Genomic DNA, 17,221 nt, shown 5'->3' on the forward strand with positions numbered 1-17,221 from the left:
TTGCGTTCATTGTTTATTCTGTGTAAAACATGGTAAACACCGAACGAAATAAAACGGACGAGTTTGAAGAAACGTACGATTAACATTATATATTTTCAACGTGTTGTAGGCATATATGATGCTCATAAAAAAAATATTTTCCACAGAAATTCGGGGGGGGGGGGGGGGGGGGGGGGGTCGGACCCGTCCTAGATCCGCTACTGCAGTGAATAATACTGGTATAATATGCCATACATTCATGTAGTTAATATAATAATACATTATACCAGCTTATTATATAGGTATTATAATATTATATTTTATCCAGCAATCACTGTATACATTGGCAAGATATGATGACTAGATAAATCTCTATATTTTCGGTCACTGACCAAAAATATAGGTCACGTGACATAAGCCCGACTCGACTCGAGTATTTCAGAGTAGATTTTCAATAAACATACTTTTTAAACCATTTGTTGAAGTTCAGTAAATACAAATAACTTTAAGTTTTGCGATAACAATACAAAACTTGTATATTTATTTATGAATTAGAGTTTGGAAAGGCTTTTTTAATGTGACATAATGTAGCTAGCGTCTTACAATGATGACGTCATGCATCTTGTATGACATCATACGGCAAACGCCTTTCTAGGTTGACAATACTCTATTTTCGTACACAAAACTGGAATAAATAATGATTTTCCGAATATTCCTGTAGGATTGCAGGGCCTCGCTGCATTCGCCATTCTAACCTTCGCAGGATAAAGCCCATATCTTAAGACAGTAACCAGTTATTCCCTATCTATGTATCTGTATATGGGCTATTTTCACAAAAAAGGGGCAAATTGCAGCTCCAACATTTTCCACAAAACAACATATATATAATATAAATAAGCAGGGATGCACATAAAAAGCGTCATCACTTGATGCACTGGATATGATATTTTGTCATGTAGATGTATTAGAAAAACTTGTGGTTAAAAGTATATACCCAAAATGTCCACTCCATTATTGTGTACAAAAGCACATATTATTGTTATGGACTCGCAAAACTCGCTAAAATACTAAGTGTACGTAAACCACTCTCAGATACATAAGTTTCTTAAATTTCAATTTAAAATATTAAAATTTAAACTAATTGTTCTCGCTGCTCCATTTAAGCCCTTCTTTATTTTTATGCCCCCCTCTTTATATTTCCGCACCCAGTTATATTTTTAACAGCGTCTTCTTTGCCCCATACCTGTATCCATTTGTATGTTTGATACACACAATTAAAGTTATATTTTATTTGCGCAATGAAAACATTTTATTTTTTATCGATTCTATAATCTCCGACTGCAAAACCACTTATTTGGTGCCAAATTTGTCATGTGATCAGACCGGTCATTCTGGGTTTTGTTTCCACTAACTATCGTCTGATATTTTGTCCTCAAATTGCAGATTTAATTGGTTGTAACTGATGCTTTTTACTTTCTGTCATTTCTGTCATTCTGTTTATTCAGCAGTTCGTTATCAAATATTATAAACATTTCATGTTTAGGGGATATCATTGCTTATAAAAACAACAGATGTAAATATTTACCTTGGGTGCCAGATAATATATACACTGCCTTTCCAAAAACGAATCTAGTAGTTTAACTACTTTTTATCAGTTGACGATATCAAATCGATCGATTCATTCGATGAAGATAGAAATAAAATGATTTTTTTTTTTTTTTTTTTTTTTTAAATCCCGCATTAGGGGATCACTTTACAAACATCTTTGTTGTTTTACATATATCTTCAAATCTTTAATAAAATAATAATATTAAAACTTCAATCGGTACAGCAAAACCGGAATTGCCTGTGAATGTCTGACAAAGAACATGAGCCTGCTTGTATTTCGAATCAACGTGTTGTACCAAATAATGAGAGGAAAAATAAGGAGTATGTCTGTTCACAAAGTCGACCAACCAATACACAACGATATGGTAACCAAGCTTTTCCTTTTTTCTTTCTTTTTTCTTTTTTTCACCCAGCGAGAACACTGCAACTTTTATTTTACATTTTATTGTCTTCACCGTTATATTATTTACAAAAAAGTACTAATAATTTTATCAGTTTATAAGGTATCCACCACATGGCACTTTCACATCCAGGTCAAGCTTCGATCAACAACAACAAAAAAATGTGTTAAGTACATGAATACTAGTTGTGTATTTTTACAGGCAAGTTATTTTTAATTCTTAAAAAGCTTTTTTTTATGTCACACTAAAATATCCTGAAAGCATGAGAAACCCAACACTTATATATCTTCATTCAATAAATCTGTTTTTAAAAATGTCTTAAATGTGTCTTTACCGTTATAATTTTATTTTTACCGTTATCTATGTTGAATATTCCTATTCCCAGCCTGGTAAGGATCCAACCAATCCTACAAGTTGCAGTTGTAAAACCATGGAACACATGATCAATCATCAATCTGTCTGGTATCTTGAATCCCATAAATTGCTTACTAATGCGCAATGTGGGTTCAGATTTGTACGTAGCACGGTTTATCATCTTGTTAGATTTGAAACATTTTGTAGGGAAGTTTTCATCCATAATTAGCACTTGGTATCAGTGTTTTTATACGCCTGTCTATGATGGGTCGTATTATGGTGGGATGGCGTTGTCCGTACTTTTTCTTGTCCGGACCATATCTTACATACAGATATATACAGGATCATCAGATCATCATTGTAGGAACAACATGGGATGGCGGTGTGTCGCGTGATATTACTAGGTCACTGTGACGTACTTTTTACGGTCTACTGCACATTACAGATGCAATACAGGACCACGAAACCTCGCATGTAGGGAACAGCTTGGGATGGCGGTGTGTTTTGCATACTATTACTAGGTCACTGTGACCTACATTTCACGGTCTACTGCATATAGCAGTAAATCCTTGTCTGGACCATATCTTGCATATAGGTGCATACAGGACCATCAAACCTCACATGTAAGAACAATTTTTGATGGCGGTGTGTCGCGTGAACTATTACTACTATTATTAAATCAAACTCAAAAGCTATTAGTCAAGACAAGGTTTTTCACATTTCTTTCATATACATTTACAAAATTCAAGTGACATCCCGCAAGTGTTTGTGTTCAGAAGAATCCATTCAAAACATCGGTAACATATTTTCAACGTAAACAAACCATTTGTAGGAACCTTTGACCAGTTCTGTTTCCGTGGAATGAGGCTAAATTGAAATTACTATCAAAACTATTTTCTTGGGGACGGGGGGGTATTGTTTTTTTTATTGTTGGGGGTATTGGTGATATTGGTTGTGGGGTTTTTTTATGTGGTTTTTAGCTATAACGGCGTTTCAATGTATCAATTGGCCAAAACGGTGTTGGATTGTTAAACAAGAAAACGTTTGATCCGAACATCCATTATTAAATGTTGAATAATGTAAACAACACATGTTTCTAATGCGTTTAGCGATACACTTAATGTTGTGCTTCCGTTTAAGCCAGATAGCCATCGATTTTAGTTAAGTTTGAGCCAACGGTAGGTTCCATTTTGTTCAATTATGTTTTGTTTTCGTCTGGGGTTGTTTTGGCACGGTTCCGTTTCGGAATAACGTGCATGCGCAGTTCGGAATGCCAAAGTAGTCTACTGGCAATACGGTACATGATACTTCATCAAGATTCAATAACATCGAGTGCAAATGATTGAACTCGAGGTTAATTTTGATGAACTAGGTATCATTGTGTATTTCATCATCATTCTGAACCGCTTGTTTGAATGGTTTGGAATTCTGGCATGGCTGATGCGTAGTCGTGGATTCAATGCAGAAATTATAAAATAAGTTGATCAGAAAAAACCCAGATCGCCAGCCAGACTGGTAGGTACATTTTTTAGCTCGTCCATCGGAATTTGTACTCGCATTTGGCGAGCGGGCTAGTACTTTCTGCACCGCTGACTTAGTTTGCTCCCATGAAGTGCATTTTAAGTGTACAGTAGATTTAGAACCCAATTTTTCCAGATTTGATTATCTACCTTGGTGTAAGTTGATAATTTATTTTATTATTAAAGATATATTATCCAATGTTAATAGATAAATACTATGCTGGAGTACAGATTGTAGGAATACATCCAATATACATATTGTATTGATCTGGATTAGAAAAGAAAAACAGATTTTCGGTTAATTATATATTTACAAAACTGTTTGATAATTCCAGATATCACAAATATTTAAAACCTCCAACTACAATAGGGTATACATAACATATAGTCACATATTGGTGGCTGTCTATGGTTTTGATGGTCCATTCTGAAAATTAGCATAGCCGATAGATTTTTATTCCCGCACCTGTTAACCCACACTCACCACTCAGAATTTCCCTTCAACAGTGATCTGCAGGACTAAGTCATTACTTCATGCAGGTGCAGTCATGTTGATTTTTCCTTCCTCAGACATTATATTTTTTTAATACTGATATTTCTTTGGTGTGCCACCAATAATTAAAAGTTATTTCTTCTGAGATTTGCGTTTTACAATAGTCTGTATCGCATGTGCGTGTTCCATTGATAGCATGTCTCATCAGACATACATACAACATTGACGTCTCGCTGATAGCATGGTGAGCATGTCCCAAGTGTGTGTGTGAAGTTGTCATTGAAAAGAATTTGACAAATAAATATGGGTAATGTTGATTTTATTATCTGGGGACACAATCGTGAAAATGCTTCCTCGCGAAAATGTAAAATGAAAGCCAGATCGCGAAATATTTCAGCCGCGAAACTATAGGTAAAGGGTTAAAAAAAAAATCTGGGTATGCGAGTATATGTGATTGCTGCAAAGCTAACTTCAGTTTATCAAAAGCTTCCTGACATTCAATATTCCAACTAAATTTAACATTTTCCTTGGTAAGCTGAAAAAGAGGCTTAGCTATGTTCGAAAAATAGTTTTTTGAACTTCCTACAATAGGAACATAACCCAATGAAACTTCTAACATAGGTAACACTTTTTGGAACTGTCCATTCCTTAACTTTCCTGATCTGTTCAGGGTCTGACTGTACTCCCTCTTCCAACCATAAATCCCAAATAAAGAACATCAATCTGGAAACACAAGGGAGGTAACTGTATACTGGTACCTTAATTAAGGTACCCACCATTTTTTTTTTTTTTTTTTTTTTGAAGTGCTGGTTTTTAAAACTGTATTCCTTTAGGAATACATTAGCACCAACCATTTCCCCATGAATTAATAAATGTTTGTACAGTTGATTCAGCAAATGACACAGGTGAAGCTAAAAATAGCAGTGGAAAACTACAGATACAAAAGTGGTACTGTACCTTTAAGAGATTCCTCACATTAACCATATACATGGGAAGGGGTACATAGTGTCTTGTTTATTGTTAACAGTCTGGAGGTGTTGTTGGATTTTTAAAAAGTGGAATAAAAGCATATTCATAAAACAATATCTAAACACCATAAGGTAGCAGACCAGAGTTAGGTACGTACAGGGTTCGCAGACCAGTACCGGCGCCAACTCAGAGCGAGTTCTAAAGGGCTCAATGGGTAGGTGTAAGGCCACAATACCCTCTTCTCTCTCACTAACCACTAACCAACTAACAGCTAACCCACTGTCCACGACAGACAGCCCAGATAGCTGAGGTGTGTGCCCAGGGCAGTGTGCTTGAACCTTAGTTGGATATAAGCACGAAAATGAAATGAAAAAATGTGAATCTTCAGCTGAATTTTATGCATACCAGCTCATGGCATCCTAAATGCTCATCTATGGTTTAAAAACAGAAAGATACAGGAGTTTTAGTCGCAAAGAAATAACAAAAAGGGTCATAATTATAAAGAGGACTTATTTTAAATACACAAGGGAGCCTACAAGTTACTTGAGACATTTCGCTCAGATGTTGGATCACAGGACACGATGAGCCAAGTGTTGAGCTAGTTTGCTTACGACTGTAACAATTACGTCACTGACCCATTGTTCGTGTTTTCATTGGTCAGCATGAGCTGAGCAAAAAAAAGAAAAAAGTCTCAAGTAAATTTTAATTTCGCTGTTGTGTGCGGTAGGATTTAGGGATGTCATTATGTAATAGAAATGCATTGGCCGTCATTGAGGGCAATATCATGTTTTATGGACCTAGGTCAGTATCAATTTCTTCGGACCATAAAAGCTGATATTGCCCTTAATGACGTTCAATAATTAACAAGTATTGTTTGTGTTTCTTTTTAAAAGCTTCTACAGTTCCCAGTCCAGAGAGTCAGGTTTCGGAATCGAGCATTATCATAATAGTAGTGGTTGCTGTTCTATTGGTCGTCGCCATTGCAGTATCTTGGTTCTGTTACAAGAGGTAATCCAGTCTCTTCAATATTGTTGATCATAACCTTTAAAATTGTGTGGTTGTGTTTCTTTTCTTTGTTTTATCTATATTCAGGCCCCTCCCCCCCCCCCCCCTTCACTACCCTTAAACCAGCCAGAAAAGCAATTTTTAAGATGTTATTGACTAACGGAGTCTTTTTAACGATTATAATTACATATCAAATATATTTTTCTACATGAAATATCAGTGGCTGTATATTAAACATGTTTCTGATCATTCTAATATTTGCACTAGGTTAAATTTCATTTTATTTCCTAAGAATATTTTTTTTTTCGTATGTACAAAATTATTTGAAGACACAATCTTCTTATAAATATTAAAACGACCAGAAACACATTGAATATACAGACACTGATATTCTGTTTAATCCTAGAAATATTTTATTAGCCAGAAACATCTTACAGTGCAGCAAACTCAGGAACCATAACATGTTTCCAACAATATTTACTCGTAAACACAAAACGAAAAACGTTTAGAATACAAAACAAAACCAAAACATTTATTATATAGTTATTATACACAGGTTTTGGTACAGGGTGGTATTACTTAAGAGCTGTGTAAAGAAACAAAATCTACTTTCATGGTCTATCTTGTGCACGTTTGGATTCTTTAAGAGCCTTGGGAGTGGCAGTCCTCCCTACAGGTTGTACAAGAGGGAGGACTCATCCTGTTACGTATCTCCTCAGGGTGACTTTATCTAACATGCTTTCGACTGTCTTGTGCAGAGATACGATTTCGATATGGCAATACGGTTTTGTTGTTCAGATTCACAGAAGAATAATAGTTTCAAAACAAGTATACCATGGGATGGGAAATACTGTACAGTTTCTGCAATCCTCTAATTTTTATACTACATATAATATGTCTTTATTGAGTTGAAAAAAAATGAAATAAACATTTTACTATTCAGTAATCGCTGTCTAATGAACTAATACTTTATTCTTAACAGAATGAAGCAGCAACCGAAATCTAAGGAAGAGCAAACTGAAAACAAAACTCAAGAGGCTGAAGATGAAAAGGGTCAAGATGACAAATGACAATTCTTCTTTTGGACCGATAGATTAATCAATTGTGAAGTTATTTTAATGGAATCCATCAACCATTTGACGTTTTGTGACCAATCAAGTACAGCATATAATATTTCAAGTTGTTTTTCTTCTAGTTCTCTGGTGGTCAGTGGACTAACAAATATGTTCAGTGTTCGTCTTTAAAACACAACAGGGGTTGAAATACTATTATAGAAAATCGGGGCAGATTTTTGCACGAATTAAACCAAAATGCCCGAATCTGGATATGGCCGAACCCTCGTTCGTCAACGTTTTATTATTATTATTATTATTATTATTATTTCCTGTGGTAACTAAAGCTTTGCTCAGCTAGTAAATAAAACCTGCATTGCTTTCTCTTAAAACTATTAAAATAGTCTATTAACGCAAGATCTATATGCTGGCTTGGACAATTAGCCGTCTTTAATTTCTCTCTAAAACAGGTCCTGTTGTTCTCAATTAGTAGCAAGGCTTGTTTTTAAAACATTTCCCATCATTTTTGAAGTCATAAAAAGTGTCCTGGCTATATTGAAAATATTTAGGGTACCAAGGCAAAGGAGGTGACACCATGGCCATTGAGGATGGATCAGGTAGATGAGGAGGTCGTAAAAAAACCCACCTAAATATACCGACCTTCTCTATGCAATCCATGCTTTTAAAAAAAAGAAATAGAAAGCTGCATCCCCGCATCAATTCTGGAACTTTGGTCTGACCAGAGACTGACTCGTTTTTTCTTCTTCAATTATTCATATTAGCATTAACGCTAAACTGATTTATACGGTTGCAAACGAATCACTGGTTCATTTGTATCTCAATTACAACCAATATTGTGGATAGAATAATGCAAATACATGGTGGAATTGTTTAGGCCAGCTGATTTTGCCCTAATATCTCCAAAACTAAACATTACAGTGATAGAGCTAATCAGATATCTGGATGGGTTTTTGTTTTGTTTTGTTTTGTTTTTTTCTTAATTAAATTCTTGTTCATTGGCAGAATTAAATTCTGTATCTGGTTATGACCTTAGAGATGTTTCATCACTGGTATGTGTTTGTTGTTGGTGGGTTGTTGTGTTGCTTTTTTTTTTGTTTAGGGTTTTTTTGTCATTGCGACTATAGGGGGAAAAAGTGGTAACTCAATATTTCAATATTTCAATATTTTTTGCGTTCACATAAACAAGAATTCGAAGCTAAAGATTCGGTATAAATTCAGCGAATTTAATGTTGCAGGCCTATATTCAGCATATTAAGTAAGGGGATCGACTTTGAATCAGGCGGAACTCGTGTGGAGGGCGTAATCAACGGATGGAAAGGGGATTATCCCTGACACAAAAAATCTTAAGAGCCGTTCAAGCGTGCTTTAAGCTGCTTTGGATTTTTAAAGTCATGCTTTTATTATTTCGTTAATAAGAATTTATTTGATCCAGCCCACTGAATAAACTGCAGACAGCGTAACCTTTAAAAAATGTGTTTTGTTTAACAACACCACTAGAGAACATCGATTTATTAATACATCAGCTATTGGATGTACATAATGTGTTAGTGACGTAATTGCGTTATTACTAAATTGTCTGAACTAAAGTGAATGTGCGTGGGGGGGGGGGACTCCGACCCCCCCCCCCCCACACACACACACACATCTGGTTACGGACCAGTATCGTGTCATAAAATAAAACAGAAAAATGCACATCAGTGCACAACACTACAAAGGAAATTGTTTAAATAATGGCTTTAAAATCAAACGACACACTCGAATTCATAGTGTTTGACACTAGCGTAGGCATATTTTTATACTGTGGGAGGGCCAAGCTACACTATGTATGTACAGGTATAATTTTATAAAATTTAATTCAGTTTGACTGGGGGCATCGCATGACACACACAGACACACAAACACACATACACACACACACACGCTGGTTTCTGACGCTGCCGCATGAATTGGAATTTTAGCAAAGGGAACCCTAACGTTAATAACAAACGTGTTCGTCCTTCAAAAGCTCCATTCCCAGTCTGGAGCTCCACGCGGTAAGACGTGTTTGTTTCGCTTGTGCACACTGCACGTGCTTTCGTGTGCTCGACTTGGGGGTCCTTCATTTCGTTGTTTTTGTCAGCGAAATGAAGTTTACTACTGGGATGTATGCGGCCATTGGAACTGATCGAACGCTGGAACGCTTCTCGTTTCGACAGTCTGCACCACCAGGATGGATTCTTTTTTAGCGAGATTCCTTGCCTCCACGTCATTTCTCCGTCTGACTGTCGACTTGGGTTTTTTTCGTGACTCGTATGACGGCCATTCTGCAGAACGCCACGGTTGTTCGCGTTTAGTCTCTACATGTCCGAGCCTGTCCTAGCAGCACTGGAAGATTGACCGCCCCACTCTAAGAAGAAATAGGAAGCGGGGTCGCCCCTACTACTCTTTTTCTAGACTTTACCTTGCTTTATAGTGATACCATCTCGTATCCTCCGGAGTCGGGCCCGTCCGCACCACTATACCAACCCATGACGCCTGGACTATACCCTAGTCTGATACTCTCTCTCGTTCAGACGGATCCGGCTTCTCAAGATCTGTATTTCAGCACAGCACTAAACCTTCAACGTCTATCGACTGTCAATCTTGGGGTTTTCTTGACGGGATGCAACCCATCTCGTCCCTTTAAGCTGTGCACCCAAACGGCCTTAACGAGGCCACTCGCGTGGACATATCGATCGGACTTTAATCTTTTAGATCTGCGTTTAAAATTTTATGTCGAAATTACTTCTTTTTTTTAAAATATTATTAAATAGTCCGATCCTCTCTTCTTTCTCTTATTTAGTTTTGGACTGTCCTTCTAAAATGCTCCAAATTATGTAAATATTCGGCCGAGCAGTCAATTATTTTTATTTTTGACTTGTAACCTTTTTATTTTTTTTATTTATTCTATTAACTTTTTTACTAATTGCTATTTTCAAAAGTCTGCCCATTTCCCCCCCCCCCCCCCCCCCCCTCCATCCCGAGTCAGGCCACCGATCTTATCGGAGGTCGGACTCGGGATGGGCGTGTTCGAAACCCTAGTGGTATATGGGCACGTTAAACTAGTTATCATCAACATCATCATCATCAAAAGCTTCGGGCTGGGTACTTGGAACACTTGGTGTGTTATCGTGAAACTGTTTCAAAATAAATTGACTGTATTTAGCCGTGATAGTCATCGACAATTTAGGAAATAGTGTTTAGAAAATACCTAGGTAAATACAAATTATTCTTTTTTAATCATTATTCTGTAATTGAGAAGATTTTTTGTCTTTTTCTAGAGCACTGTTATGCTGTAAGGGGGATAAGTCTTATTTGTGTTTCAGCAATGAAGATCGAAAGATTGTGTTGCCACTTAAATTGTGTATATAATTGTAAACTGTAAATATGCAATTTTACTCAATATTTAATTTATTCTGAAAAAAAAAGGTTTTAAATACCAACTTGAAAGCCATATTACAACATTCCACAAAAGGTATGGTCGTTTACATGTTATATTTATTATAAGGTGCAAACATGATACTGCCCGAATAGCCTGCGTTGGATCTTAGGGCCTAAATATTGCTACCACAAGGTGGAACTACCATGTCAGTTTCATTCTGCAGATGTGAGCAGATTTTTAAAGGGAGATTCCTGAGTTTGCTGGAATTTTAACGATGCTATCGACTAACGGAGACTTTTTAACGATTGTAATTACATATCAAATATATTTTTCTGCATAACATGTTAGTGGTTGTGTATTAAACGTGTTTGTGATCGTTCTAATATTTGTAAAAGGTTAAATTTCATTTTATTTCCTAAAATCCAGTTTGGGCTTCTTACAAATATTAAGACGACCAGAAACACATTGACTATACAAACACTGATATTCTAAACAAGAAAATATATTTAATATGTAAGTTTAATCATAGAAATATTTTATTACTCGGAAACATCTTACAGTGCAGCAAACTCAGGAATGTCCCTTTAAATTGTTGCCAATGTTGGGGCTAATAAAAAGATAAAATATGGTGCTATTTTTTTAATATTGACAACTTAATTTTATTTATTTTTAAATTGTATTTCTGAATATATCATAAAATATGGTTTCAAAGCTTTGTTTGTTAAAAAAGTGATATATGTGTAATAAAATATATTGAAATAAACAGTATTGCACGTTTTACTTCTTAATTGTTGTTTTGTTGGGTTTGGGTTGGGTGTTTTTTTCTTCTCAATTTTAAAAACCAACAGCCTTCACCCCACACTACCCTACAAAGAATGGTTCATATGTATTACTGATATGTCGGGGAGGGTTATAGTTCCAATGGGAAAGTTACGGTATGTGTATAAGAATACGTAGGCATTTGAGTGGAGGGCTTCCACGAGTACGGATTTAAGAGTGTCTCCCTCTGCCAGAAAGCCACTATAAATGCCCCTACCATGTGGTTATGTTTAAACTGTTTAATGTGTTGTGACCGATTTTAAACAGATGTTCTCTTACAATTATCTATGTAAACATTTAAAAAATATATCCAAGAATTTAGGGTAGGTAATTTTACCCTCCGTACACTCTGGCAGTAACCCTGATAGGAAAACGACTCGGTATTGGTGGTGTAAATTCCTCTTATACCTTATGCGGCGCTTGTCCAGAAATTTTATGGGGGATGGGGGAGGTTTAGACTGTAGCGAAGGAAGTTTATAAAGGGGTCGAGTAATTCACTCCTAGAAGATATTTTGAAAATTTGCTCAAGGAGTGGGTTTGGACCACAACATCCCACCCCTGCACACCTGCCTGCTTAAATTGTCTGGTGGAAGTGCTTTGATGGAATTATACATAAAGTCAGTAGAAACTACTTGGAATGGGGGGAAATTCAGTGTTCAGACCATTTAGGGGGATCCATCCTATATCCCGTTGTCCTTCAGGTCAACACTCGACCATCAAGCTGAGACAGGATGTAGCTCAGTAGTAGAGTGCTCGCCTGAGGAGCACCCTTGATTTAATGAACGTTGGCGGTTTTCCCCGTCTGAATCAGTACCCATGACTTGTGCATCAAAGGCCGCAGTATGTATTGTCCTGGCAATGGGAAAGTGCGACTAAAAGATCCCTTTCTGTTTTATCAGGAGTAGCCTATATTATAGCAGTAGTAGGTTTCCTCTTCTCTTGACCAAATGTAAAAATAACCATGTCAGGCACCAAATAGCCAAAAGGGGAACACATAGCCCAGTGGTAAATAGCTTGCTTGATGTGCAATCGGTCTATGATCAAACCTCATCAGTGGGCTCGTTCCAGCCAGTGCTCCACAAGTGGTATAACACAGCCAATGGTACGTACTATCCTGTTTGTGGGATTAAGCCCATTAAGTAATAACAGCAAGTGTTTTCTCTCATTATATGTGTGGTCCTTAACCATATGTCTGACACCATACATGTGTAGTTAACAATGTCACAAATGTTTTCAAATAGCAACAGTTAAAAGTGTGTTAAGATGCTGTTAAACAAGCATCCCTTTCCTTTGCTTTTAACCAGCAATCTAGGCCTGCAGCACTCTCAAGTGGACCACAATGTAATTCTCCAAGTCAACAATGAAACGAATATTTGGGTAGCATCTAATGCTTGGTGCACACCTATCGATTAATTCCGACTCTACTGTCGAGTCGGCACTAGTCTGAAAACGTGCACCAACACACACCAGCCGAAAGTCGTGTCTAATCTACAGTTTTGTTCCGATCAGACAGCCGTGTCTGCCCTGCACACACCTACCGATTAATGTCGAGTCTGCGTTAATCGGTAGGTGTGTCCCAAGCATTAAGCTGGCTGTTTGGTGGCTAATGCTTGGCACACACATAACGATTAATGTCGACTAGACAGCCATGTTGGCGTTAATTGATAGATGTGTGCAGGAAAAACACAACTGTTGCATTTATTCTCTGATTAAACTATCGCCGGCGGGGTTGGTGTGTCGATTCATGTGCACCTTTTCAAAATTTAACTGCGAGATTCAAAAGTTTCGGCATTAATCGGTATCTAGTGTGCGAGTCAAATCTAATTTAATTGCTGCAAGAGTTCCAAAAGGTTTGACGTGTAGAGAGACCCCAAATGACCACAGAAAGCTAATTCTTAAGTAAATCTAGTGCGGGAGTAAATATGGCGCGCTACTGAAATTACCCTCAAAATGGGATTTAATTGTTGTGAAGGTTCCATCCAAAATTCCTTTGCTACTTGTTAGAGGACATCTCACTGAGCCCAAATCCACTACTTAAGAAACAATATTTTGCGGAAAAGGCTACTTAAGAAAGACTCTGATTAGTGCTAATTAGAGATCTAATTGTTGTGAAAGTTCCATCCTTATTTGAGGCCCGGCTTTTATTAGAGGAAATACGGTATATTTAGTTTGTCTACTTATTTAGTGTACGCTTTGGGCTGAAAAGCGGAACGAATATTTGCTAAATAGAGGGAAGCAACTCTCTGTGGACATTAAGAAAAGTTTTGATAATATGCGCCGTGCACTAACTCGATACATAATATTTCATTTAACAAACTTGTGTACAACATACACAGGTGCCATCCTGCCAAATATCACATTTCTTATGTACTTGCCAAACACTGAACAATATTTGTGAAACACTACCTGTATGTATTTATGTCAATTTATTACATGTCATCTACGAACGGCATGCCTCTCATGAATCAAAAGTCAGACACACAAAATTGATGGGTTTTTGGTTTGGGGGTTTGTTTTTGTTGTTGTTTTTTTTGTTTTTTTTGGAGAGGGGTGGGTGAGGTATTTTTATAAACGAGTGTAACTGATAGATCAGAAACAACATAACTCGGCCATTCTCTTTATATGAACTAATTTGCTTACTAATAGTAGGGACAGCACTTGCTTGAGCCATCCCTACTACTCTTACTAATTAATTGTTGTGTCATCTACGTAACGGTCATCTACGTCACTTTTGTATCGTGACAGAGATGACACTGACATCCAATACTCGATGATTAATAAATCAGTGTGCTCCAGTGGTGTCGTTAAACAAAACCAACTTTTTGTGTGTGTCGTAGATGAAACAATTGGTGTCCATCATATAATAAAGATACATGTATAGGCACTGATATTAACATGGAAGCAGGTAAGCACCTTGATCACCTTCCCGCAGTCATTTAAAAGAGAGAGAGAGAGAGAGACAGAGAGACAGAGAGAGACAGAGAGAGATAGAGAGAGACCCACCTCAACAACGCAGAATTTTCCTCATGGCCCGTTCACATCAAAACCGCAAAACGCAGCGGTTTTCCGATAAACTAATCGCTCACTACGTCATTGCATTTAACCGTTCATACCAAAACCGCGCGGTAAATTCTCTGAACAGAAAACGTCGCGTTTTCCGCTGGAATCGCTCGTTGACTGATCGGAGCGCGGTTTCCGCGTTTTATAATTTTATTAAGGTTATGGAAAGTATTACTTTTTAAACCAATGTTCTTATTTGCTTCCTGCTGAAATATAGACGGGTTTATTGGCCAGTGACGTCAAAGTACTCTGCGCGGCCATGTTTATAATCACGTGATCGGTCCGCCATTAAGGGAGTGAAATTCGCACAATAATAACGTGAAGGCGCAATTTCAGTGCAATTTCAGTATTTATTACCATTTTAGTACATTTTGTGAAAGCAAAACCAGCATGTCTAATAATAGAACCTCATTTAAAGATTGTAGATTCACATCAAAGTTGGTGGAAGTGTATTAATCATTAAAAACGTAACTAGTAAATTATTTATCATGTTATCGCACACATTTAACACCATAATAACTCATATGTATATATATACTGAACAAAAAACGAAACTTCCGATTTGTACATATAGTATTTGTTGTGTTAAAGAATTCATTGTATTATCAGGATTCATGAATTTTATCGATTATTTTTGCACTGTTAATCGTCGACAACGTGAAATTCAATTTGCACGTGCATGCATGGTTCGACATGTCCCGTGTAGTATTCGGTCAATTTGCTTTACTTGTCTTACTGACATTGTTGTCAAGTGAACGAAAACGCTTCAAAATTTGTAAAAAAAATAACGTTTTTTACATTGTAGCATTTTTAGTATGCCAAGAATACCCAATAATTTACGCGAACGGGCGATTGGCATGCTTGATGCTGGCATGTCGACAGAAGAGGTTGCAAGGCATGTTGGGAGTTCTAGTCGAGCGATACGAAATCTTCGCGTAAGATTTCGAACGACAGGAAGCACCAACGACTTGCCACGTCGTGGACGTCCGCGTGTTACAACGCGTGGTCAAGACCGCTATATCATGAACACGCATTTGCGCAAACTGCCACTGCTACTGCTGCTAACACACCTGGGCTTCATAATAACCGAATCAGTGGGAAAACTGTTCGTAATCGTCTGCGGGAGAACAGTTTACATGCACGACGTCCTTACGTCGGATGCGTTTTAACGCAACGTCATCGTCTAAATCGTCTTAATTGGGCACGTGTACTCGTTGGATACGGCGATGCTGGAATACCGTTCTTTTTTCGGATGAATCCAGATTATCTTTACAACGTGGTGATGGCAGGGTGCGCGTCTACCGTAGGAAAAATGAACGCTATGCTGACTGTTGTGTTCTTGAACGAGATCGTTTCGGGGGTGGGGGTTCTGTCTTTGTCTGGGCAGCCATTGCCCATGGTTATCGTTCACCACTAGTCGTCATTGATGGCAATTTAAATGCTCAACGTTACCGCGATGACATTCTCGCTCATCACGTCATTCCTCTGTTCCATAACAACGCCAACATCTCGATTTTTCAGCATGACAATGCCACCTCTCATACAGCTAGAGGCACTGTAAATTTTCGTAGGACAAATAACATTGATTTCATTGATGACTGGCCCGCTAAAAGTCCTGATCTCAACCCCATCGAGCATGTCTGGGATAGTCTGGACAGACGATTGAGGCGTCGTCCCAACCCACCCGCTAACGTCAACGAACTTCGTCAAGCGCTCATTCAGGAATGGAACAATATTCCACAGGCAGAAATCAACACTTTAGTCAATTCTATTCGCCTGCGATGCACTGCAGTGGTCAATTCAAGGGGTGGTCATACCCGTTATTAAGTGGGTGGGTTTTTTTAAACCCTACCACACTTGGTCAAAATTTCTCCCAGTTTCTGTTAACCTATGGCCATGATTTTTGCACCAAACGATGCCTCTTTAAACGCATATATAAGTTATGTTTAAGCAAAATTAGCGGAAGTTTCTTATTTTGTTCAGTATTATATATATATATATATATATATATATATATATATATATATATATATATATATATATATAAAAAAAAAAAAAGAAAAGAGATTTGGCAGTGTTAACTTCGCCCGACTTCAACCCCATGCGATCACATCTGGAATATCCAAGAGCTAATAATAGTAAAAGCTAAACGTTGACATCTACTCTAGATCTAAGGTCAGTCTATCTTGTTTTCAAAATGGTACACCACGTTTTCTACAAACGTACATAATTGAAATACTTTTCTATATTTTAGGATGCATTCAGTAAAGTTTCACTTAATAACCATCAAAATTATTCACACTTGCGTGTGTTTAATTTATTCGCTATGCTTTTGTATTGGCGTGTATAGGTGCTTTATTATTTATGTTTTTAATCATTCACAGATTTCCACCCATATTGATATGAATATACAATCTTTAAATGAGGTTGAATTATCCAAGAAACTGGTTTTGCTTTTGCAAAACGTTCCAAAAAAGTCACCCAGCTGCAATGTCGTCACATGTTATTGTTGCGTGAATTTCACTCCCTTAATGACGGCC

At 37.3% G+C, this 17,221-nt stretch overlaps 1 protein-coding gene across 1 annotated transcript in view; it reads left to right on the forward strand.

The window, feature by feature from the left end:
- Nucleotides 1-9,530, forward strand: part of LOC121386665 — a 42,939-nt gene extending 33,409 nt beyond the window's left edge. The window contains exons 3-4 of the mRNA XM_041517646.1: nt 6,218-6,332; nt 7,312-9,530. Coding sequence (XP_041373580.1) covers nt 6,218-6,332; nt 7,312-7,399 — 203 coding nt within the window. The 3' untranslated portion in view covers nt 7,400-9,530. The remainder of the gene's footprint in view (nt 1-6,217; nt 6,333-7,311) is intronic.
- Nucleotides 9,531-17,221: the final 7,691 nt, after the last annotated feature.

This window comes from Gigantopelta aegis, chromosome 12 (genome assembly GCF_016097555.1).
Source record: "Gigantopelta aegis isolate Gae_Host chromosome 12, Gae_host_genome, whole genome shotgun sequence".
Taxonomy (NCBI): Eukaryota; Metazoa; Mollusca; class Gastropoda; order Neomphalida; family Peltospiridae; genus Gigantopelta; species Gigantopelta aegis.